The 26,880-nt window shown below is 41.2% G+C and overlaps 1 protein-coding gene across 4 annotated transcripts in view; it reads left to right on the forward strand.

Moving 5' to 3' along the window:
• Positions 1 to 2,588: 2,588 nt before the first annotated feature.
• CECR2 (CECR2 histone acetyl-lysine reader) overlaps positions 2,589 to 26,880 on the forward strand; it is a 192,423-nt gene continuing 168,131 nt past the window's right edge. For 2 of the 4 annotated variants that reach the window (XM_040462741.1, XM_040462739.1), the window contains exon 1: positions 2,592 to 2,888. In XM_040462741.1, the coding sequence (XP_040318675.1) occupies positions 2,763 to 2,888 (126 nt within the window). In that variant the 5' untranslated portion in view covers positions 2,592 to 2,762. Of the gene's footprint in view, positions 2,889 to 26,880 lie in introns of all 4 variants that reach the window. The other 2 variants (XM_040462738.1, XM_040462737.1) reach the window with 2 other exon arrangements.

The following is a 26,880-nucleotide window of genomic DNA, read 5'->3' on the forward strand; positions in this document are numbered from 1 at the left end:
AGAAAGGAAGGAAGAAAGGAAGGAAGAAAGGAAGGAAGAAAGGAAGGGGAGGACGTAAAGTTGGTGTGCGGGTCCCTATGAACACTGAGGGGATCCTCAGAAGAAAAAAAGGCAGCACAGGGAAATAAACGCTAGTAAGAAAAAGGTGCTGAGAGATAGAATGACGACTCTCTAACCACCACCAGGGGGCACCTCCAGTTCCACGACAGTTTTGTTGATTCACAGGACTGGACAGTGGTTGGGGGGGGGGGGGGGGGGGGGGAAGAGGACAATAGACTAACTTCTACTTGAGGTGGGGTTGTAACCAGTACTCAAACATACTAGAGTAACCACATCATCTCACCTTTCTGCTTCCTGGTATTGTTAACGTTCTAGGCACTATTATTACTTGGCCGGCTAGTAGTGAGGCAAGGTAAAAGGTTAAATAATGATAAAAGATACAGGCAAAAATGAGAAGACAGATGGAGACCCAGGAAAAAGAAGTTGGGGAAAGAAGAGTCAGGATATAATGGATTGGAAATGAACATGAAGAAAAGTGGTAACCGTTTAAAAAAAGACAGAAGAAAAAGTGTGGAAAGTCAAACAGGTCTGAGGAAATGAAGAAGGACTGCAGAAGAAAGTCCTGAAAACCTCTAATTCAGGTTATGTGATTAATTCCACAGTGGCTTGTCACCCTTTTCACATTTCATCTATTAATAGGATATCTACAGAGGAGCTGTGCTTTATAAACACACTAAAATGTAGCCTTTGCTTTTGGGGAGCACTTAGATATATGCTCATTTTTGTCAAAGATGAAAGCATATAGTAGAATTTGGGTGGGAATTTTAAATCATTAGGTAGTCCCAGGTAATAAAAGAACAAACCTATGTAACTTTTGGGCTGTTTCTATGACAAGAGAGGGAGTGGGGGAGCCAGTGTTAGAAGTATTTTGACTCATAAAAGATACAATGAAATATATTTTAAGAATTTGGGGTTTTTTTCTTAATGCTTCCTGATAAAAACACAGCAGGTTATTAAACTGACCAGGAAAAGTGAGGGAGAAGTGGAGGAGAGACTCCAGATAGCCACACCAAATTCTATTACATCAAGTGTTCATCATTTTTCTCCAGGTTTTACACTGCTCAAGATGGAGGAGAATCTTTGATTTAACCACCGTACACTGTATGACTGTGCCTGTCATTCAAGATATACTTGACTACTTTTGGGGAAGCATCAGGGGTAGTGTTTCCTAACTGAGAGGTGGATACAGAACCCAGCTAAGGCCCTCGCAGACTGAGGAGAATGCCGTATTAAAATACGTAAATTGCAATGACCAATACAAATATATAGGCATTCACTGTAGTTTTTCCACACTTCCGGTCTGTTTGTGAGGTGTTTTTTTTTTTTTTTTTTCTTCCTTCGGGCTTAGCAGAATTCTAATGTACTATAGAATTTAGTGTCTCTGAAGCACATGCCTCAACACCCTCCTCCCTAAGTACATTCCCTTAGCCTTGTTGTGCAGATCTCCAACCCACCAGAGTACACTCCTCAGACTATCTCCCATTTCCCAACCCCGCCCCCCACCCCCCACCCCCCGGCCCCCCAGCTTTCTAACTACATTGTGCTCACTCTTCCAGGCAGCTATTCCGCAGCCAGGGCAATTGCTGAGCTCCAAGATTGTCTTCTCTAGGGCGGTCACACGTGTCCATTCCCTGGGGTGGGCGGCCGGAGGGAGGGGGGGGGGGTTTGTGGCTCTCCGCTCACGGTCGCTGATTGGTGCCTCCCCCTACCCCACCCTTCCCGCCGCACTCCTGCCTCCATCATACTTGGTTCCAGCTTAACCAGCCCCACCACCTTCTTTTCTTGGAGAAAAGAGCCACTTCAGAGCTCCTTGAAACACCGTTCTTGGATGGAATAAAAGTGAGAACAGGTGGAAATCACTTTATTTCTCTAGGCCTCATATTTCTGGAGTGCACAACCCACTGGTTCTCTGGTGCTATTACCAGCACCCATAATAACTGAACTCTCACACGTGCGTATTTCTGGATCTAGCCCCTACCGAAAGCACCACCCAGCGGGCCCTTTAAAAGGACGCGACCACTAAGGCCATGTGGGGGGGTGGGAAAGACCCTTATTGTCCTCATTGATCAAAGTCATTAAACTTCTCAGTCCCAAACACCTGGAAAACGGAGTGAGTATCATGGCAGTTCATGAGGTGCACCATGCTCGCTTCAAGTCACACTCCTCTTTTTTCTTGGGGTGCTCAGTTCCCTCTCCCCTCCCCCTCTCTTCCAGTGCAGCTGTCCGGACTGGGGGTGGGGAGTGGGGGCGGGGGTTGTTGTTGTGGTGAGGGCAGCCCCGCCCCCTCCTCGTGGGCGGCCCCTCCCCCAGGCCCTCTGTTCGGCCCCCTCCCCCCGCCCCCCCAACCCCATCTGTTTTCCCCAGCGGTGAGATGATTATATTGTATGGTACTGGGGGCGGCCGCAGCCGCAGGATGGGGCGAGCGCGCGGACCCCGTCGGCAGCCGGAGCAGCAGCCACCTCAGTAACTCGGGCCCTCGAGCCGCCGCCCCCCGCCCGGGTCGCCCGCCCTCAGCTCATGCACTCGCCGAGCGGCGGCAGCAGCGGGAGTAGCAGCCGCCGCCGCCGCCACCCCCGCCCGAGGAGCTAAGGCGCTGCGCCGCGGCGGGAGTCCGAGGCGGGCGGGCGAGCGGTGCGCGGGCAGCGTGGGGCCGCCGAGGCGCGCTTGGGGTTCGGGGCCGCAGCCACCGCCGCGCCTGGGAGATGTGCCCGGAGGAGGGCGGCGCGGCCGGGCTGGGCGAGCTCCGCTCCTGGTGGGAAGTCCCGGCCATCGCGCACTTCTGCTCGCTCTTTCGCACCGCGTTCCGCCTGCCTGACTTTGAGATCGAGGTGAGTGGCCGCGAGGAGCGGGCGAGGTGGCGCACCCCGCGTCCCTTTCTCCCCTGCCCCCTCGGGAGTCCCGAAACACCGTGCGGGAGGGAGCGGGGCACGCGGAGACTTTGGCCGGTAGTCCGCAACCGGAGGAAGGGCTCGGAGGTGGGGGCACGAGGCGCGCCAGGGCCGGAGCGCGGCCGGGGGCCGCGCCAGGCTCCCCAGGGGACGCCAAGTGCCGGCGTCCGGGCTCGGGACGTTCGCTCGTGGCCGCCGTGCCCACCCGCGCCTTCCGGGATTTGGCGAAGCGGGCGGCGAGGAGGCGGGGGCGGAGTGCGCTTTTGTGGGAGCGGGACCCGGTCGGCTCTCCCGGGACTTCTCGGGCTGGAGGCTGAGTGTGTGGGGAGAGTGCGTGCGCGCGCTCCCTGCCCGGTGCCATTGAAGCGGCGAGCCAGCTGCTCCGGGCGGGGACGGGGTTGCGGGCTGGATTAACTCCGACCGGGCGGGGAGGCGGCCTGCGGTCGGTTGGGGGAGGGGTCTGTCGTGCCGGGGAGAGGCTCGCCCTCACTTCGGCGGGCGCGTGGAGGGGCAGTCGCACTTTGCAGACTGCTGGAGGCCCGCGACTCTCGGGGCGCTTTGGGTTAACTTCGGGCAGGCGGAGATGGGGGCCCGGGCTCGGGGGCGCGCTCTCCTCCGGGGAGCCGCCCGGCGCTCAGCCCTTGCCCAGAGCTCCGAGGCTGCGGAGAGAAAGTTTAGGACTCCGTTATTCTTTAACAGCGCCTTTCCTTTCGGAGCATACAGCCCTCTTTATTCGCGGACCTCGGGAGCTCTTTGAGTTGATTTCGCCACCATTATCCCTCCAGGCGGGCGTGGAGTAAAGGGATGGCTTTTCTGGCCAGGCCGAAGGTGCTTTCAAACCCGAGGCTTTGTGATAACCGGACTAAAATCAGGGGGTCCTAGTAGCAGGGATGGTGGCGGGAGTGTGAGGAATGGAATGTATTCGATGGCCCCGACGAGCAACTAGCCCTAGCAGCATCCATCCTTCTTTCTTTTATTTTTATTTTTGGAAGGGGGTGTGAATATTTGATTGGTTAGCAGGTTGAATTGCCTGTCCTCCTATGGCAGTATATATGTATTCACTTAATCACCTTTAGCCTTGGACAAAGGTAAATGGAAACTGTTGGTCAGTTTTTCTTTTCAGCTCTGCCAATGAGTTCGCCAATGGAGTAATCAAAATAAGAATTAACTCTTTAGGAAGAACAAATCGTTGTTGCCTCCCCACCCCCACCTATCCTACTTTCTGCCATTTTCAGATTGATTTTAATTCGTTTAATCTTGAGGATTTTTGCCTTACCTTTATTTTTAGATTCAGTGTTGTTTGCGGAAATATCATTTGCTTCTCATATGAATGAAGTGTTGGGACTTGCTCTTGTTGCAGAGTTAATGAAATTGGAAAATAAAAAGATCAAAAGGGGTACGGTGGGAGAATGAAGCGGAATGTAGGCTGATAAACTAGGACCGCTCACTGGCTTTTGGCGATTCTTAGTTCCCGAAGCTAATTAAAACAGTGTGATTAAATCGTAGGCTTCTGTTTTTAGGAAGATGTAATAACTTGGGCATTTTAGATAGCATCATAGCGTTTGTTTTCAAAGTTTGAACGTTATTGTAGCAAGCATGACTTTCACTAAAAATTTTAGTAGGGTTAAGTGTTTGAAGAAGAGAAACAAGGCCACAAAAATGAAGGATTTGGGAATGCTTAAAGTCCAGAGATGTTTAACAGTTATTCTGATAATCATGTTTTCTTTTAGTTGGCATAAAATCGTGAGTAGTTTAATTACATCCTGCTGCTCAAAATGGTGGCTGTCGTGGAAGGTGTTGCTTGTGACCGACTGTGCCATCTTGGGTGCTGGCAAACTTGCCCCATAGACCATTTTCTTCCTTGCAAGATAATAAAATTGAGGTGATGTTGAATTACAAGTTTAAAGCTTAAGGGCCCAGTCTAAAACTACTGTGGGAAAATTCATCTTTCAGAATCCATATAGTCCCATTTTGTTGATGGAAAAATAGAGGTAACTAATTTTGCCTTAAATTGTTGTGGATATCTAGAGTAATCTATAAATAACTTGTTTTATATTCTAAGAAATAAACTTATGGATTCTAAGTATTAGCTGGTATAATTCGTAAAGGAAATGTAAGCTGACCAAAGAGGTCAAATTTGTGTGTTTAATAGAAATGAAAAATCATTGTTATAGGGGAATAATTTGGGCTCTTTTAAATGACTGTCTTTTCTTTTGATTGGAGAGGTTCTTGGAAGTGACACTATTGTTTTGAAGTGCATGCTGTGTGAAATACATGAAACACGAATGAATGTTTGAAATCTATATACACGTTTTTTAGAACTATCCATATCTGTTTTTATTAGATGTTCAGTAGATGGATAACAAATGATAGGGACTTTTAACCTCTGCAGTTCTTGTGTAATTCTCTCATGTAAGGTATGTTTTGATACAGTTAATGCAAATGGTGATTTAAAGTTTTCAGCAGTTATCAGAAATAAAATTAGCCTTTTTTTTTTTTTTTTGGCTTCTAACAAATTTGACTCAGTGATGGTGCAGAACTCACTGAAAACATCAATTTTAGTTCAAGTGTAAAGCAAATTTATTATTTTTCTTAGATGATTTTTTAATTTAACAGTTGATTGTCCTGACGGTTTAAGAAACAACCCCTTGGTTAGAGTGTATGATGTAATGGAAGGCCCTTAAAACAAGCAGACAAAAAAACCAATTCTGATGCTGAGTCGTACCTGTTAGGCCAACTGAAAAGGCCCTACCATCTTTAATTTACTGTAGCTTTAAAAGGTAAAAATGATGAATAATACCAAGTGGTAGAAATTGTATATCAGCTTTTTTAGGAAATCAGTTTTCAGCTATGGGGAAAGATCTTGTTTTACCCTTGACCACTAAGCTGAACTAGATTTATAGAAACTTTAGGTAGTAGAATTAGAATCCTCAAGGACTTGGCTTCTGTTTACCTAGAGTGAAGTAATCTCTTAGATAGGTGAAGGGCTGGGAGGATTCATGATGCAATTCTGCAACCTCCCACTCATAGAACCGGTCCCCAAAACATGGATAGTTTTATTTTTGCTTATAAAAAAGTCCTTTTACTCTGTTAATCAACCTTGAATGTACAGGGATTCTGTAATCATCAGATGGAAAATCTGTGAATGTATGGATAATGTTTCAAGTTCAAAATTTCTGGTGTTAAAAATAATGCAGATATTATATAAAACTTGAAAATTATAGCACACTGTAGGTAAGAGAATTAAAATCACCCATAATTCCTCCACTCAGAGATAAAAGCTGTTAACTGTTAACTTTGTATCCCCTCCACTCAGGGATAAATGCTATTAATTGTTAACATATTTAGAAATTCCCAAATATGCTCACAATGTATTTGTGCCTTAGATTAGGTATTTTGATTTTTCAGATGAAGAGATTGAGGTATAGCTGGGCAACAATAGGTTAATGACACTGAATTCTGTAGTTGGTGTTACGGAAGCACACCTACTACTAGGTGCTTAACTTAGAACTGGGAGATTGCCAAAGAAGCTCCTAACTCACCTCCTTTGCATCAGAAGATTATCTGTTAATAGTTCAGAACCACTTCATTTAAATCAAGTATTTTACAATTGTTTAGCATTCCAGTGGGTTAGGTTGGTTAAGTTTTGTCTTGATTTGAGAAATGAAGAATTGTGACTTGACCATTTAATGATAATTTAAAGCTAATTTTTTTCTTCCCTACCGGGTGTTCTTTATGGTGACTATAGGGGTCTTGATCAAAGTAAGGGAAGGGAATATAGAATCATTTTCAACAGTTTGGTCTGGAGTTAATAGTGATGGGTGTGGGGTTGGGGGCGAAAATCCCATCACAAACATTTTGGGAATATTTTCCTCTAGAGAAGAGAGCATGGTGCCTCTAGGTGGCTCTTTGAAAATGGGCATGTAGAATTATCTGAATGGTTTGTATATTAGCAACATGGTAAAAATAATCTGTTTGTCCCATCTACTTTTTCCCTGAGCTGCTTGCTGTTGAGTACAGAAGCCTTTGCCTTCTTTGGTTGTATGATAAAGTCCCTCACCTAATGGGCATGATGACCTGGGGTCACTATCTTTAATTCAGATTCCTGAGTTCCACTCTTCGTGTTTCCTTAATCAAGGGCACCATGGCATGAATTATTTTTATTTTTTTAAATTTCTTATATTTTTAAGTAATCTCTACACCCAACGAGGGGCTTGAACTTGGGACTGTCAAAAAACGAGAGTCGCGTGCTCTACTGAGCCAGGCAGGCTCCCCAAGGCATAAATTATTATTAAGCATAGAAAATAAATAATTAGAATTGCTGAGAGTAACTTATTAGTATAAACCAGTCATATCAGCAGTTCCTTAAGCCTGGGCCCATCGTTGGGCTACAGGAGATTTTGTGTTGGTATACATATGTGTACTTTGCTGGAGGAGAAGGCCTGTCACTTTCATCAAATTCTGAAAGAGGTCCCCAACCATACAAAGGTTGAAAAGCCCTGAACTAGATGAAAGAATCAGTAAACCTTGAATAAGGGAGCCAGAAATCTAGTTTTAGGACATAAGATGCCTTGCACTAGGAGTTAGAAACTTGAATTCTTACTCTAATGGTGCCACTTACTAGCTTTTTGACCTTGGGCAGGTCAGAATAGCTTAATGGTAAATGACACTTACATACTACTTGATACATTTTCTAAATGTTTTTTCACTTATTTATTTTAGTAAGCTCTACACCCAACCTATAGTTTGGACTCACAACCCTGAAATCAGCAGTCACATGCTTTACCAACTGAGTCAGCCAGATGCCTTCAAATGTTCTCATTTAATCCTTGGCTTGCTTGCTTGCTTGCTTTTTTTATTAAAAAAAAAACAACTTTTTTTTAATGTTTTCATTTATTTTTGGGAGAGAGACTGAGCACGAGCAGGGGAGGGGCAGAGAGAGAGGGAGACACAGAATCCAAAGCAGGCTCCAGACTCTGAGCTGTCAGCACAGAGCCCGATGCGGGGCTCGAACTTGTGAACCGCGAGATCATGACCTCAGCCGAAGTCAGATGCTTAACCGACTGAGCCACCCAGGCACCCCAGCTTGCTTGCTTTCTTTATAAAATGTTTATAAATATATTTTATAAATTTTTTAAAGTTTTGCTTATTCTGAAAGAGAGTGTGCTCATGAGCAGAGGAGGGGCAGAGAGAGAAGGAGATAGAGAATCTCAAGCAGGTTGTATGCTGACATCAGGGAGCCCAGTGTGGGACTCGAACTTGTGAACTGTGAGATCATGACCTGAACCAAAACCCAGAGTGGGAGGCTTAATGAACTAAGCCACCCAGGTGCCTCATTCCTTGGCTATCTTTAACCATCACTATGAGATAGGAGTTATCCTTATTTTATTTTATTTTTAAAGTTTATTTATTTTGAGAGAGAGAGGGCATGCATATGAGGTGCAGAGAGGGAGAGAGAGAATCGCAAGCAGGCTCCTGTCTGTAAGCACAGAGCCTGATGTAGGGCTCCATCTCAGGAGCCATCAGATCATGACCTGAGGGGAGAGATCAAGAGTCAGACACTTAACCAACTGAGCCACCCAAGTGTCCCCTTACCATGAGAGGCTGAGTTGCTTGCAGACCGACTCTCACCTGTTCTTTCATAACAAATTCTGTGCTGTTGCTACATCATTCTTTATATTTCATTATGTAAAATGAAGGGCTATACCTGTAAGTGATGGCTGGGATTCCATAGTACAAATCTTGAGTTCTTTGATTCTTAATAATGTGGGGTACAGAAGATACTTGTAAAACTTCTACTCAAGTAAGTACAGAGTCAAGTTCGTGATTTCATTTCTTTCAGCAGGTATTTATTGAGCATCTATGTGCTAGGCACAGTGTATTAGATAATGGAGGTACAGATCTGAACGTAACACAAAAATACCTATCCTCTTTCTATTAGAAGGAGACAGACAGTAAATGAATTGGTATAGTATGTCAGAGGTTAGTTAAGAAACAAAGCAGTATGGAGGTATAGGGAGGCCCAGTTGAGGGAGTGGGTTGTAATTTAAAATAGGTTGGTTAGTATGGCCTCACTCAAGAAGATGACATTTGAGCAGGACTGAAGGAGATAAGTGATTTAAAGTGCTTTAAAAATTAGTATTTTGTGACACTGTTCTATTTAACGTAAGATACCAGATGATAAATATTTTCTGAAGATTCAAAAATCTGTTCCTCCTCTGAGGAATAAAGCCCAAAAACAGATGTGGATTACAGAGTGGCAAATCTTTATGCAGTTTGAAATCCCGAAAGAGGAGAATGTTCTGTCAGAGCAGGTCTGTCTCCAAAAGTGAAGGACGCCTGGCTGGCTCATTCAGTAGAGCATGCGACTCTTGGTCTTGGGGTTGTGAGTTCCAGCCCCACATTGAGTGTGGAGATTACTTAAAAATTTATCTCTTTCCAGAAGTGAAAGAGATTCCCTTTCTGCTTATTTTGAGGGGGTGGGGGGCGTCTTTTTTTGCCAACCATGTGAAGCTTCAAAGGGGTAGTTGGGAGCTTCTGCAGTTGCAGAAAGGCCAATACCCTCTCATCTCTGAAGGACAGCCTGTGTTACCATCTGGCTGGCTTTATGACGGAAGTTCAGTACGGTGTTGCTTAATTTTCTGGAACATAGTTAGGATAGCCGAAAATACACTTTGGCACCATTTGGTACAGCGGACAGTCTGCCCTTTGATCAGGAGAGGCTGGGCTGGAGTCTTGCTGTGTGTTAGGAGTCAGAAAGAAGAGCACTGGCACAGTGCTGAGAAACTGCAAGTGCAGAGGCTGATTTTGGTACAAATTCAAGTGTGGACAGAGCCGAGGGGGACAGAACCACACAGCTTCCAAACTATGTGGTTTTATAGCTAGTCGATGTGATCGAACATAGTCTCAGAAGGGATCAAGCAGAAAGTCAGAAACCTGGATCGTGGGCCTGTCTTTGTCATTAACTTGAGTTAGGATCTCAGGCAGATTTTTGGTTTCAGATGCTCCATACATATAATGGGAATTTTAGACTAGATGATTCTTAGGTTTTTCCTAGGTCTTAAGTTCTGTCATTCTAGGAGTGTTTCTCACATGCATAGCACTATTAATTGATCCAGAAAATCACCGACCTCACTTGTTAGGATCAGAGTTGTGACCTGTGTTAGGATCCATGTTTTACAAATTAATTTTGTACCAGATGAAAGCCGCAAACCTGTACTTCATGTGTTTGTGAATTATATGAACTTTTTCTGTGGAAATCTTGTCTGCAGTCATGTTACTTTGAAAGTAGCTTTTAGGGCTTGATGAGTAGTTAAGATTTTGTATTTTGAGACCAGAAGGAATTCTGGAGGATGAAGATCTTCAGTTATGTTATTTTCCCTTCATTTTTGTTATATTTAACAGCATTCATACTTTGAACTTTGAATGAGATCCAGTTAGAGCTTTTAGGCATGTGGCTCGCTTTTCATTTGATACTGAAATCTTTCTAGATAACTGTGTCGTCCTCCTCTATGTTCATATTTCAGTAGATATTGTTCCTCGGATGCTTTTATTATACTTCTTTACATTAGCCTCTAACCAATATTAATTTATATTGGAACGCTTTGGAGAAGTCTTTCAGTAATTCTTACAATTCTTACAATTGTTAGATAGTATTGAGCTCAGGATTCCGTGGGTTTCTTTAATGCTTGAGGTTTCTCAGCTCAGCACTCTTGATATTTTGGGCTAGATAAGTCTTTGTTGTGGAAAGCTGTCATTTGCATTTTAAGCTGTTTAGAGGCATCTCTGGCTTCTACCCTTTAGGTGCCAGTTGCATCCCCAGTCATGACAAAATTGTTCTCCAGACATTGCCAACTATCTCCTGGGGGCCCAAATCACCACATTTGTGATTTACTGCTTTAAGGTATAATGAGGGAAGACTTGTTCAGTGTAGGTCATTGTATAAAAGGTACACTGTGAAGAGGGTAAGTTTTTCTTTCTGATGCTAATTTTTTCCCCTAAACGCAAATCTTCAGTATATTTGTATATAAAAATTGAAGGAAGTTAAAGTTGTTCTCAGATATGCATGTCAGTAGTAATTGCACTTGTCAGAAAACTGGGAAGCAGATGTTTTGTTACTATTATTTTCTCTTTCCTGGAGTCATTTAAGGGAAGAAGTGGTTTGGGGGCAATAGAGAGGGCATTGTGGGGCTAACTGGGTCCTTAAAGAAAGGCGTCCCTTTTGCAAAGCCTGGCTGCCTGGCACTGTTGGGGAAGCTGGGTGTTGAGCTATATAGCCTCAGGCTGGCTTCCACACTGCCATTGCCTGTCAGGGCACAGGCTCTTCTTGACAAATCTCTTGAGTCTTGCGTAGTGGTGGACTGTGGGGAGTGGGGGTAGCCAGTTATGACCAGGTCAAAAGTTCAGTGAAACCTAAGTTGAAGGGGTGTGTGTGCGCATGTTCCTATATGCTTACATGCCTGAGACGGATGTGTATATTGTTATACAAAGTTTATTTTACCAGAATCTTCAACTTAGAACACACCAATCACAGATTCTTTCTTGAGGTCACTCTAAATATTTTTCTTGATTTCGCCCATTGGATTTTCCTTGTAGGCAAGTATGGCAAAATATTTTATGGATCAAGTAGATTTTCATTTTGGTTTGGAGAAAAAAATGTATTGTGATGGTGACTTAGCAGTAAGCTAAGATAGCAGTAAGCTACAGAAAGATACTGTAGAACTTCCAGGGAGATGGTAACATTTATCTGTGGCTTCCAAAGGTGTCTTTCACATAGAGCATCCGTCTCAGACTCCATTTTTGCCATCATGGGGTATTTGGTCCCCACAGGGATCCAGCACCTTAATTTTTGTTTTTATCTCTTGATTGGGAATGAAGTAAGTCCTGACCATATTATTTTTTCTCTCTTACTCCACATTGTTGTGCTAATCTACTGATGTCCTAGGTTTGTTTTGGGCTGTGGTGGAGTTAGCTAGAATTTCTGGTCCAAATCAGTATATTAAATTCCAGAATCTGTATAAATAAGTTGGTGTGAAGTTGGTCATGCTGCAGCGAAAAGCAGTTTTCTTCTTTAGGAGGGTGAGTGACCCCTCTGAATAATTCTGTTATGTGCACTGTTTTGCACTTAATTACTCATGTACCCTTTAAAATGGAATATTGTTTATGTAAAAGTATATGAAATACAGTATTTCATTCTCCTTTTTAAAGCCCCTGACCTCATGTGACGTTTATGATTTGGTTGGCTTAAATGATGTCATGTTCTTCTAATCGTCAGCTTTTAGCTTTGATTCTACAGCCCAGACTCTTTAGGAGCAGTGCTGTTCTACTTTTTCCCTAGGGTGGGTTTGCTAGAGTAACTGCCTGACTTGGCAATATGTCACTGAGGCATGTGGCCACCTGAATTAAATGTGTGAATGGTTGTCATAGCAGACTGTGTGCATCCTTCAGTGCCCCTCCCCCCACCCATAACCTCTAAAGATAAGTGAAAATAGAGGAAGTGTTAGGGTCACAATTACACTAACCACTTTATGTTTTTAATGTTGAACATTTAAGTCACCTCTAATTAATAATTCCTAAGAATGGAATAAGTTCTTACAATTAAGAGGCTGTTAAGCAGTTTGGTTGGCCGCAAGACTGTTATTTTCTTCTGACCAGTTCCTCTTAATGAACACCCCTTCCCTGAGTGTTCATTGTTTCAGCAACAATGGCACTAAGGACAGTTGATTTGCTTGACAGAAAATGTGTTAAATTAACAGATCTACTTCTTTAGCAAATCTTTTCTGTCCCTCCTTCCCCATTGTGTCTCTTCTGTCTCCCTGAAAGGTTGTGTTTGCAGATTCTTTTAGGTGTGGGAGACAATTTCTGTAGTCAGTGTCCTGAAGTTCTTTGTTCAGGGTACACTGTTTTATGGGAGAAAAGTGATTTAAAGAAAAATTTCACCTGTTGACATAATTAAGGGATTTAACTTTGGATGTTTTTACACTCTTAGACTGGTATTGATTTGGGTTAATATCCTACACAAATCTACTATTTTTTTTCCACATTGTTTCTCAAAGACTTTTCTCCCCTCATTTTCCATTGTGTGGTTAAAGCAGGCCTCCTTACAGGACATTGGGATTGGGAGTGGAATGTTCTAATTGATATTGGGGATACATCTGTCCTCATAACACTATATTTTCATCACTTTAAGTGATGGAGCTCATCTTCATAACTGTACTAATTGCTGTACTTGGATTTCTGTAATCTGCAACTCTTTAATAGTAGAATTAAAAAGAAAAGGAAAATCTCAAATCTCAATCAGTCTTCTGTTTATTGTCATTGTTATTAATATTAAGGTTGCAGAGGTATGTGACAAAGGTTGCTATTTTCCACCTGCCCTAGGAAATTATAGTATGTTAAGAAAAAGCAGGTGAGTGGGTGGCAGTGATCGTGTAAAATTGAGTTATAGAGTATATGACTATGTGCCAAACGAGTTATAGAGTATATGACTGCTGTAGGAGTGCAGGGGCAGGCAGTGATCATGAATGAAATGCTTCCTGGAGAAGGCAGGATTTGGAGGTTCATAGTGAGTAAGTCAGCACAGAGCTAGCCAGGTCAGAGAGTTCTTTTTTTATAGAGGGCTAATGAAAATGAGGTTGAGGAGTGCCTGGGCAGCCCAGTCTGTTAAGTGCCCAACTCTTGATTTCAGCTCAGGTCATAATCTCACAGTTCATGGGATTGAGCCCCATGTTAGGCTTTGCGCTGACAGCACAGAATCTGCTTGGAATTCTCTCCCTCTTTCTCTGCCCCTTTCTGTCTCTCTCTTTATCTCTCTCTCTCTCGAAAGAAACCTAAAAAAAAAATTTTTTTAAATGAGGTTGAGAAATAGTAGGCCAGACATTACAGCAAGCCTTGAATGGTAGGTTCACTGGTGTTAAACATTTTTTATTCAGGCATTGAAGTGTTAGACAAGAATGACGACAACGTTTAAGGCTAAGAATGTCCTGTGTGCTAAATGTTTTAGATTAAATCTGGTATTGGAAGCTGGGATAGAACAGTGGAGGAAGAGAGGCTGGTTTAATTATTGGGAGTGGAAGGAGCATAAAATGCCAAAAGTAGCAATACTAGGAGAGGACATTCATCACTGGCATTACTGAAGAATAAGTAGGACTATGTGATCAACAATGTTGGGTGCATAAAGAAGGCTGTATCCATTAAGAATGTTTTTGGCTGCAAGGAAAGAATGCTGTACTAGCAGCAACTTAAACACTGGCACAGCCTGTAACATAATCTAGAGGAATATGGTTTCTGGCAGGTGTGGCAGCTCTGTAAAGAATACAGCATTCCGCCATAGGTGTTCCTCATGGTCACAGGATGGATTCTGCAGCTCCAAGGTCTGCATTGCTGAGTGATGCAGAGAAGTCACAGGAAAATTACCATGGAAAACAGCCATTGAATTGGTGATTTGAAGAGGTCTGAGGTGACTTCAGAGAAGCCTGTTTGAAAGAGGAGGAGAGGCTAAAACTGCATACTTCTGGAATGAGAGAGGAAAAGAGCTCTTTAGGAATGGTGGAAAAGAAAGAACTTTAAGAAATGTTTTTTTCAAAAATAACATATAGCCATCACAAAATCTCAGTTCTTACATGGTTAACATTTTAATGTACTGAGGGAGTCCATTGTGATTCCTCCCCACTCCTGCCTTTTTTTTTTAGGCCATCCTGTTTCCAAACTCTTGATTTAAGAAAAATTTTTTTCTTTAACATTTCTTCATTTTTGAGAGAGAGAGAGAGAGAGACAGACAGACAGACAGAGCATGAGCGGGGGAGGGGCAGAGAGAGAGGGAGACACAGAATCTGAAGCAGGCTCCAGGCTCTGAGCTGTCAGCACAGGGCCCGACGTGGGGCTTGAACTCATGAGCTGTGAGATCATGACCTGAGCCGAAGTTGGACGCTTAACCGACTGAGCCACCCAGGTGCCCCAACCAAATTCTTAATTTTTTATACTAGCAATCCTAATCCTCTTTTCTTTCTCCCTCTGATTGTTGGGAGGGGGCTGGTAGTTACCCTACCCCAAGATTGTTACTTGCTTAGTGTTTTAAAGATTTTTTTTTTAAGTTTGTTTATTTTTGAGAGAGGGAGAGACAGGGTGCTAGCAGGTGAAGGGCAGGGAGAGAGAAGGACAGAGAGACAGAGAATCTGAAGCAGATTCCAGGCTCCAAGCTGTCAGCACAGAGCCTGACTTGATGCTTGAACCCACGAGCTGTGAGATCATGACCTGAGTGGAAGTCAGATACCAACTGACTGAGCCACCCAGATGTCCCCTCGCCTTGTTGCTTAGTGTTTTAAACACTTCCTATTTAGTAAAATGAAAATCTGGATTAAGAAATGTACCCTTTTTATCATTAGAATTTTAGATTTGTTTTTGCTTAACTATTGAATGTTCGGAATACTTCAGATTTTAGTTTCTCTCTGTTAAGTATTTAATGATCTGTAAGACTGCTACTTAATGCAATTCTGTGATCCTTTTGTAATGGGCATTTGTGTACAAATAAGATAGTTGGGTATTAATAATAAGTGTTCTAATACCATGGTTTTCATGCCCAGGGAAGTTACAGTTCAACAGAAGGCTTTTTTTGTTTCTTATCTCCCCACTGGCTCTACAAAAATTTTTGGAAGTTATCTGGTAGTTCTTGCAGTGCCTTACCCTTTTCCCCTTTTCCTGGGTCAAGTAAATCTATAGCCTGCCTAGTAGTCTTAACACATCTTGCAAGTAAAGATGAACTGGGTCAATCAAATTCCTGTTCTTGAGAGTGTAACCTAGGAAATGTAAGGATTATTGAATTAGTGTGGAAAAGAAGCTAAAAGGTGAGAAGCCACGAAACGAGCCAAAATGTTGCATGTGAGAGAGCAGAAACCGACAGAGACCCAGCATTAGAGCAATTTCTAGGAAGCCTCCAGCTCCAATCCATTGGTTTATATCCTGTAGGAACCCCCAAGCATCTGAGGCATCAAGAGCCTAACACTTTGGGGTCACCTGGTTGATTCAGTCAGTTAAGCGTCCAACTTCAGGTCATGATCTCATGGCTTCTGAGTTCAAGCCCCACATTGGGCTCTGTGCTGACAGCTCAGCCTGGAGCTTGCCCCTTTGGATTCTCTCTCTCTTTCTATCTCTCTCTCTCAAAAATAAATAAAACATTAAAAAGAAAAAAGAGCCTAACACTTTCTTTTCTTTATGTGCATACATTAAATGTTTATAAAGGTAGGATCATACTTTTACATACTTTACACCATTTTGTTTTATTTAGTTAACAATATTACACGATATAGACTGCCCTTCTATCTCCTACATTATGACTTTTAATAGTTTCACATTATTGGCACTCTTATTTAACCAATCCTCTATGGGACATTGAGGTTATTTTTAGTTGTTTTCTATCTTAACAGCCATGAACAGAAATCTTTTTTCTCCATGATGAGATTAGTGTTTTTATTTTTCTTAAGTTTATTTATTTTTTTAGCAATCTCTTACACCAAACTTGGGGCTCAAACACATGACCCCAAGTTCAAGAGTCACAAACTCTTCCAACTGAGCCAGCCAGACACCCTGGGATTAGTGTTTTAAATCATTAGACTTTTCTTATAACCTACTGTTTTAAGTCTTTTTTAAAAAATGTTTTATTTATTTGTTTTGAGGGGTGGGGGGGGTGTCAGAGAGAGAGGGAGAGAGAATCCCAATTTGGTTCCGCACTGTCAGCCCAGAGCCTGACACAGGGCTCAAACTCGTTTACCCTGAGATCATGACCTGAGCCTAAATCAAGAGTCAGAAGCTTAAACCAATTGAACCACCCAGGTGCCCACCTTCTGTTTGAAGTCTTAAGTTTTGAGTTTTCTTCAGTCATTTTTAAATCTTCTGTTTCATGATATAAGCTAATATGAATTTGGTGCCCATGGTGGGTGCTCCAGGCACTACATCAAATGTTTCTTATGCATGAACTTATCTATTCTTTTTCTTTTTTTTTTAATTTATTTATTTATTTTGAAAGAGAGAACAAGCCACGAGCAGGGGAGGGGCAGAGAGAGACAGAATCCCAAGCAGACTCCGTGCTGTCAGCACAGAGCTAGACACAGGACTTCAAGTTCACAAACTGTGAGATCATGACCTGAGCTGAGATCCAGAGTTGGACTCTTAATCATCTGAGCCACCCAGGCACCCCTATCTATTCTTTTTTAAAATTGTGATATAATTGACATACAGCATTATGTTAATGTTTCAGGTGCACAACATAACGATTTGATATTATATACTGTGATGTGACAACCACAGTAAGTCTAGTTAAAACTACGTCCATCACCAGACATAATTGCAGACTTTTTTTCTTGTGATGAGAACTTTAAAGACTTACTGTCTTAGGGGCACCTTGATGGCTCAGTCAGTACAGCATGTAACTCTTGATCTCATGGTTGTGAGTTCAAGTCCCATATTGGGCGTGGAGCCTATTTAAAAAAAAAAAAAATCTCTTTTTAAAAAAAAATTTTTTTTTTCAACATTTATTTATTTTTGGGACAGAGAGAGACAGAGCATGAACAGGGGAGGGGCAGAGAGAGAGAGGGAGACACAGAATCGGAAACAGGCTCCAGGCTCTGAGCCATCAGCCCAGAGCCCGACGCGGGGCTCGAACTCACGGACCGCGAGATCGTGACCTGGCTGAAGTCGGACGCTTAACCGACTGCGCCACCCAGGCGCCCCCAAAAAGATCTACTCTTAGCAACCTTCAAATATATAGTATTGTATACTATGGTCACCATGCTATACATAACATCCCCAGGACCTATTTATTTTGTAACTTTTGACTACCATATTGCCCACCCCCTACTCTGCCTCTGGCAACCACCAGTCTCTTCTCCCTATCTATGAGTTTGGTGGAATTTTTATTTTTGTTTTTGTTTTTGTTTTAAATCTTAAGGTTTTACATACAAATGAGGTCATACACTATTTGTCCTCTATCTGACTTATTTCACTGAGCATAATGCCCTCAGGCTCTATCCATGTTCTTGCAAATGGGAAGATCCTTCTTTTTTTTGTTTTTTTTTTTTGTTTTTTTTTTTTGTTTTTATTGCTGAATAATATCCCATGGGTGTGTGTATACCACATTTTCTTTATGGATTCATTGGTGGACCCTTAGATGCTTCCATACCTTGGCTGTTGTGAATAATGCTGCAGTGAACATGGCGTGCAGTTATCTTTTTCAATGTAGTGTTTTCACTTCTTTTGTATACACCTAGAGGTGGAATTATCGGATTGTGGGGTAGTTCCATTTTTAATTTTTTGAGGAACCTCTATACTGTATTACATAATTGGCTGCACCAATTTATATTCTCAGCAATAGTGCAAAAGGTTTTCTTTTTTCCACATCCTCACTAAATGCTTGTTATTTTTTGTCTTTTTGATGATAGCCATTCTAACAGGTGTCCAGTAATATCTTACTGTAGTTTTGATTTGCATTTCCCAGATGATTAGTGATGTTGAGCACCTTTTCATGTTCCTGTTGGCCACTTGTGTGTCTTTGGAAATATGTCCACTCACATCTTCTGCCCATTTTTACTTCTTTTTAAAAATTTTATTTATTTATTTATTTTTAAGTTTATTTTGAGAGAGAGAAAGAGAGCATGTGCGCAAGTAGGGGAGGGAAGAGAGAGGAGACCAAAGAATCCCAGGTAGGCTCCACTCTGTCAGCACAGAGCCCAACGTGGGGCTTGAACCCATGAACCAAACTGTGAGATCATGACGTGAGCCGAAATCAAGAGTCAGACGCGTAACCAACTGAGCCACCCAGGTGCCCCTTTCTGCCCATTTTTAAATCAGATTGTTCTTTTTTTTTGCTATTGATTTGTATTTATCTATTTTTAATTCCCCCATGAGGTAAACGTCACCTTTATCTCACCCTGCAGATGAAGAAATGGAGGCATACAGGCGAAATGATTTGTCCAAGGTCACATAGCCAGCAGGTGGCAGAGCCCAGACACGAACCCAGAAAGTTCTCAGTAGAATGCCAAGACCTTTATTGGTAAAGGAACTGAATGTTAGTGTTTCTAAGAGAGGAAAATTGATATCTGGTGCAGGTTTTTTATGGGCTTGTTGGAAGGTAGGTAAAAGTAAATTTTCTTTAATATTGTGGCATTGAAAAGAACTTTTAAGCAAAACTGTCAGAGAAAAAAGGACATTAAAAAAGATTTTTATTTTTAAGTAATCCCTAAACCCAACATGGGGCTCGAACTCAAAACCCCAAGATCAAGAGTTGCATGCTCTACCAACTGAACCTGCCAGGCTCCCCAGGAAAAACGACGTTTTATTTTACTATTTTTTTTTAAGTGTATTATTTATTTTGAGAGAGAGAAAGACAGAATCCCATACAGGCCCAGCGCTATCAGCATACAGCCCAACGTGAGGCTCGATTTCATGAACCATGAGATCATGACCTAAGCCGATGTCAAGAGTCGGATGCTCAACCGACTGAGCCACCCAGGTGCCTCAAAAATGACATTTTAGAAGTGAGAGAAATCCAGTTTTTTCCCTTAATACTTAAATTATGTGCAGAGTGTATCAATATCTTTTAAGAATTATTTACTTTTGTTATTTTCCCATTCTACTGTAACACTGGCTAGTGCTCTTTAAACATCATTTAATTTTTAAATAATGTCAAACTTACAGAAAAGCTGTAAGACTAGTGCAGAATTCCTGAATCCCTTCACCCAGGTTCTACGTTTGCTTTATCATTACCTCCCTCTTCCCATCATTCCTCCTCTATCCATCATCCATTCGTTCATCCACTGTTTATACCTATATAATAATTTTTCCCCCCTGTACTGAGAGTAAGTTTCAGACATGTTACCTCTTGACATTTTCTCACATGACCATAGTACAGTTACCAAAATCAGGAAATTAATACTAAATAAGATCTATAGATAATACATCGAATATTACCAACCTACCCCATACTAATATACATGTGATTTATATATTATATATTTTTAATGTATTATTTTAGAAATTATTTTTGTGGGTCAGGTTTTTAATCTAGGATCATGCATTGCATTTAGTTATTGGGTCTCTAAAGGCTCCTTTTTTGTTGTTGTTTTTTTTTAAGTTTATTTATTTTGAGAGAGGCAGAGCCAGAACAAGTGGGGGAGTGGCAGAGAGAGGGAGACAGAATCCCAAGCAGGCTCCACACTGTCAGTATGGAGCCTGATGTGGGGCTCGAACTCACCGAAACTGTTGAAATCGTGACCTGACCTAAAGCCAAGAGTTAAATGTTTAGCCGAATGAGCCACCCAAGTGCCCGTCTTTAGTCTCCTTTAATCTGGAATGATTTTTAAGCTAGTCTTTCATGACCTTGACCTTTTGGGAAGAGTACATTTTATTGATTGCCACTTAATTTGGGTTTGTTGAATATACACTCATGATTAGATTCAGTTCCTGTGTTTTGGCAGGAATGCTAAAGAAGTGGTGTAGTGTTCTTTGTGCATCATATCAGGAGTTACATTGATGCCAGTTGGTCACTTTATCGTTGCTGGTTGTTATTAATTTTGGTCACTTGGTTTAAGATGGTATCTGCTAGGTCTCACCAATGTGAAGTTACTGTTTTTCCCTTATAATTAATACATATCTGGTGGGGGAATACTATACAAACATCCTATTTCTCATCGAAATTTTACCCATTAGTAATTTTAATCTGTGTGTGATTCTTTGCCTTATTCATTACATCATAGTTGCCAAATAGGTGATTTCAAGTTCCATCATTCCTTTTTTCTTTTTTTAAAGTAGGCTGTACACCCAATGTGGGGCTAGAACCCAAGACTCTGAGTTCAGGAGTCGTATGTTGTACTTACTGAGCCTGCCATGTGCCCCTCCATCATTCCTTTTATATTAAGTCAACATTCACAATTTTCATTCATCAATTCTAAGTATTTGATTCAAAACTGTTTTTAGTGTCTTATAAGAATATAATTTTATAAAAACTTTTTTGTTTTCTTGGAAATTTTCTAAAGTGAATGTACATTGATATAACAATATTAAGAGTGAAGTCATTTTTCAAAGATTCAGATCTCAGTTTTTCTTTTTACTTTGAAAAAATTCAACCTCTAGTGAAGTTCAGAGACCTAAGTATAAGTGAACCCCTGTAAGTACTTGACTTTAGATTCACCAATTGTTAACATTTCACCATATCAGCTTTTTGTTTTCTTTTGCGCTGAACCATTAGAAAGTAAGTTGGCATTGTGATGATACTTTATCTAGAAAATATTTTGGTATGCACTTCTGAAGAATAGGGACCTTCCTCTAAATGACCGCAATAGTGTGTTCACATTTTAGAAAATTCTTTTTTTAAGTTTATTTATTTCTTTTGAGGGAGAGAGTGGAGGAGGGGCAGAGAGACCATCCCAAGCCAACCCTGCACTGCCAGCACAGGCCCAACGTGGGGCCCAAATTAACTGCAAGACCATGACCTGAGCCAAAACCAAGAGTCGGATGCCCAACTGACTGAGCCACCTAGGCGCCCCCAAGAAAATTAATAATTCTATAATAATATATTCAGATATCCTCAGTTGTCCCCACAGTGACTTTTACAGATGTTGTTCCCATCTCTATACTGGTTCTAACGTTGTGTTTGGCTGTTAAGGGAATAGTTTTTAAGGGAAAGTTTGGTAAAATGATTTAAATTTCAAGCTGAAAGTTAATTAGGTGAAATAATAAGGGAAAAAGAGACAGTTTATTGGAATAACACTGGCTCCAGTCCAGGCTGTACTCAAGGTCTGGACAGCTAGCTACTTAACTTGTCTGAGCCTCAGTTTCATCATTGGCAAGTTCCTCACTTAGTCCTTAGGGTTATTAGGAAATTTGAATGAGCTAAAGCATATGAGGGATTTCATAAGTGGATTTCAACAACTGGTTATTATTACTAATTTTTTCTTAATATGGATTTTGAATTATGATAATGATACTATAACTGTGAATCATTTGGGAGAAAGGCATTTTATAATAAAGATGTTTTTTGACTTCCCGTATTTTGAAATCAAATTATAATGCAGTAAAATTGTTAAATCAGTGCGGTGTATTGTGCTTATGTGGATTAACGTGATCACAGAGTACAATTGAATAATTTTATTGATATAGAATTCAATACCATATAATTCACACATTTGAATTGTGAAATTTAGTGATTTTTAGTATGTTTACAGATAGGTGCAACTATCACCACAATCAATTTTAAAACATTTTCTTTGCCTATAAAAGATCCCTCTTTTGCTATTACTACTTCTGCCTTCGTAGTTACTTCTCCCCCAGCCTTAAGCAAACACTAATCTGCTTTCTGTTTCTATAGATACCCTTTTTCTAAGTTTTCATAGTGAAAAAAAATCATATAATATATGGCCTAATGTGACTTTTTTTTTTTTCACTTAGTGTATTTTTTCAAGGTTCATCCAAGTTGCAGCAAATACCAGTACTTCATTCCTTTTTATAGCTGAATAATGATATTCCATTGTATGGACATACTGTATTTTATTTACCTGTTGATGGGTATTTAGGTTATTTCTACCTTTTGGCAGTTATGAAAATACTGCTATGAACAGTGGTATAAAGTTTTTGTATGGTCATATGTCTTCATTTTTCTTGGGTATATACCCAGGAGTGGGATTGCTGGGTCATACAGTAACTGTATTTGAGCATTTGAGAAACTGCCTGTTTACCAAAGAGGCTGCATCCATTGTCTTTCCCACCAGCAGTATATGAAGGTTCTGATTTTTCCACATCCTTGCCAACACTTGTTATCTTGTTATCTGACTGTAGTCTAGCCATCTAGTTGGTGTGAAGTAGTATCTCAGTGTGGTCTTGATTTGCATTTCCCTGATGAACTAATGCTGTTGTCATCTTTTTATTTGCTTATTGGCCATTTTTGTATATCTTGGAGAAATAGCAAATCACATTCTTTACTCATTTTAAAATTGGGTTGCCTTTTTTATTATTGAGTCAGGAGTTCTTTCTTTTTCTTTCCTTCCTTCCCTCCCTCCCTCCCTCCCTCCCTCCCTCCCTCCTTCCTTCCTTCCTTCCTTCCTTCCTTCCTTCCTTCCTTCCTTCCTTCCTTCCTTCCTTTTTTAATGTAAAATCTACTCCCAGTGTGGGGCTTGAACTCATAATCCTGAAATCATGAGTTGCATACTCTACTGGCCGAGCCAGCCAGGCACCCTGAATTATAAGAGTTCTTTATATATCTTAGATATAAGTTCTTTATCAGTTATATGAGATGAAAATATTTTCTCCCATTCTGTAGGGCTGCCTTTTCATCACTTTTTTGACGATGTCCTTTGAAAAACAAGTTTGAAATTTATTTTTTCTTTTATTGCTCATGTTATTGGTGTCATAGCTAAGAATCTTTTGCCAAATCCAAGGTCATGAAGATTTACCCTTGTGCTTTCTTCTACAAGTTTTATAGTATTTGGGTCTTTGATCCATTTTGTATTATTTTATATACGATGTGAGGTTAAGGGTCCAACTTCATTCTTTTTCATGTAGCTGTCCAGTTGTCCCAGCACAATTTGTTGAAAAGACTATTGTTTTTTTCTTTCTGTATTGAATTGCCTTGACACCCTTGGCGAAAATAAGTTGACCATGCATATGTGGGTTTATTTCTAAACTTTTAATTCTTTGTCGATGAACTGTGTGTCCTTGTGCCCGTAGTCCATTGTGTTGATTAATGATGCTTTGTAGTGGGTTTTGAAATCTTGAGCTGTGAGTCCTCTTCTTTTGTTCTCTTTCAGGTTTGTTTTGGCTATGCTGGGTCCCTTGAGGGTCAGGTTGTCAATTTCTACTAAGAGGTCAGCTAGGATAGTTGTATCAGGTTCTGATAGGGATTGCTTTGCCTCTGTAGATCAGTTTTAACAATGTTGAGTCTTCTAACCCATGAACATGGGATGTTTTCCCTTTTACTTAGATCTTTTATTTGACAAGTGATTTGTAATTTTTTTAAAGTTTATTTTGATGGGGGGAGGGGTAGAAAGAGAGAGGGAGAGAGAATCCTAAGCTGGTTCCATGCTGTCAGCACAGAGCACAAAGTGGGGCTCAGTCCCACAAACTGTGAGACCATGACCTGAGCTGAAGCCAAGAATGGAACGCTCAACCGATAGAGTGACCCAGGCGCCCCTGTAATTTTCCAAATACAAGTTTGGTGCTTCTTTTGTTAAATCTGTTCAGAAATATTTTGGGGTTTTTTGATGCTGTTGTGAATGAAATTGTTTTTTTTTTTTTAATTTTTTTTTAACATTTATTTTTGAGACAGAGAGAGACAGAGCATGAACGGGGGAGGGTCAGAGAGAGGGAGACACAGAATCTGAAACAGGCTCCAGGCTCTGAGCTGTCAGCACAGAGCCTGATGCAGGGCTTGAACCCACGGACCGTGAGATCATGACCCGAGCCGAAGTCGGCCGCTTAACCGACTGAGCCACCCAGGCGCCCCGAAATTGTTTTATATTCAGATTGGTCATTGACAAATTTTTAAAATCAATTTTATTGAACTATAATTTAAATACAATCAAGGACATCCTTTTTTTTTTTTTTTTAATTTTTTTTTTTTCAACGTTTATTTATTTCTGGGACAGAGAGAGACAGAGCATGAACGGGGGAGGGGCAGAGAGAGAGGGAGACACAGAATCGGAAACAGGCTCCAGGCTCTGAGCCATCAGCCCAGAGCCCGACGCGGGGCTTGAACTCACGGACCGCGAGATCGTGACCTGGCTGAAGTCGGACGCTTAACCGACTGCGCCACCCAGGCGCCCCGGGACATCCTTTTTTAAGTATGTAGTTTGAGTTTTGGTAAATGCATCCAACTTGTAATTACCACCATTTAAATCAAGACGTAGAACATTTTTTTTTCATTTCCAAATATACGTATATTTGTTTTATCCCTTGGCAAGTTGACCCTGACTTCCACTCTGGTGGATTACTGATCTACTTTCTCTCACTATAGATTAGCTTACCTTTTCTAGAATTTCCTGTAAATATAGAGTGTGTTTTTTATATCTGGCTTCCTTTAACATAATGATTTTAAGATGCAGCCCCGTTGTGTGTATCAGTGGTTAATCTTTTCTTTTTGAGAGACAGTGGGCACAAATGAGGGAGGGGCATAGAGGGAGAGAGAGAAGCAGGGCTCCTTCTCATCAGACACAGGGCTCATTCTCACCAGAGAGGCTCAAACTGAGACAAAGTCCAATGCTTAACTGACAGAGCCACCCAGGTGCCCTTCGGTGGTTAGTTTTTTTAATTGTAAAGTAGTACAAGTAAAACCTTGGGTTGTGAGTAACTTGTTCTGCAAGACGAGCAAACATTTATAAAAAAATTTTTAAATGTTTATTTATTTTTGAGAGACAGAACAGAGCACGAGCAGGGGAGGGGCAGAGAGAGACACAGAATCTGAAGCACACTCCAGGCTCTGAGCTGTCAACACAGAGCCGGATGTGGGACTCAAAACTTACGAACCATGAGATCATGACCTGAGCTGAAGTCCATCCGATGCTTAACCAACTGACCCACCCAGACACCGCAAAGAGCAAACATTTCTAATACATATTTCATTATGTGGCTGTACCTCAGTTTATCCATTTTCTTACTGATGGACATATGGGTTATTTCCAGGTTTTGGCAGTTGTAAATAAAAGTGCTGAGTATATTCACATACAGGTAAGTCTTTGTGTGCACTTGTTTTTAATTGTCTTGAGTAAATATCTAGTAGAATTGCTAGATCATATGTAAGTGTATGTTTAACTCTATAAAACACCAAATTATTTTCCAAACAAACTGCTTTTTTTATTATTTTGATTGATGTATAGTTTAGGTATATTAAAATCTTCCCCCTTCAGCTGTTAGTGAACATTTCTGTGACTTTTCATAGTTGTGTAACCACTACCACAATCAAGGTGTAGAATAGCTACATCACCCAAGAAATTTACCGTATGCTCCTTTCCTCTAGTCCTTGGCAATCACTTGGTTTTTTCCCTTGTAATTTTGGCTATTGTCATAGAAGTGGCATCCTACAGTATGTAGCCTGTTGAGTGTGGTGTCTTTTATGTGGCATAATGCATTTAAGATTCATCCATGTTGTTGTATGTTGTCAGCATTTCATTCCTTTTAATTGCCAAATAATTCCACTTTGGGGAGACAAGTTGGTTTTAGTGGAAGAATGTTTGAGTTGTTTCTAGTTTTGTTGATCATGAATAAAGTTCCTTAAGCATTTGCATACAGATGTTTGTGTGAATACCTAGGAATAGAATTGTTGAGTCATATGGTAGGTAAGTGTATGTTTACCTTTGGAAAACACTTTGGTAGTTTGTGGTATTCCCACCAGCACTGTGTTTTGGTTCCTGTGCATCCAGTGTTACTGTCAGTGTTACTGTTTTTTAATCTATCCTAATTTGTGTGATGATATTGTGGTTTGATTTTTATGTTTACCTAACGACTAATTATACTGAATATCTTTTCATATGTTTATTTGCCATCCATACACTTGGTGAAGTATCTCTTAAAATCTTAACACCCATTTAAAAAGTTGAGTTGTTGGGGAGCCCCGGTGGCTCAGTCCGTTAAGTGTCCAACTTCTGTGCTAACAGCTCAGAGCCTAGAGCCTGCTTCAGATTCTGTCTCCATCTCTCTCTGCCCCTCCCCTGCTCTAGATTCTTTCTCCCTCTCTCTCTGCCACTCCCCCACTCATGCTCGCAGTCTGTCTCTTTCTTTCTAAAATATAAACATTAAAAAATTTTAAAAAGGAGCACCTGGTTGGCTCAGTTGGTTAAGCATCTGACTTCAGCTTAGGTTATGATCTCGTGGTTCGTGAGTTTGAGTCCCACATTAGGCTGATCAGGCTCTGCCGCTGATAGCATGCAGCCTGCTTGGGATTCTGTCGTGGGGGGGG

This window comes from Herpailurus yagouaroundi, unplaced genomic scaffold, assembly GCF_014898765.1.
Source record: "Herpailurus yagouaroundi ecotype Mexico unplaced genomic scaffold, PumYag 355, whole genome shotgun sequence".
In the NCBI taxonomy this organism is placed as follows: Eukaryota; Metazoa; Chordata; class Mammalia; order Carnivora; family Felidae; genus Herpailurus; species Herpailurus yagouaroundi.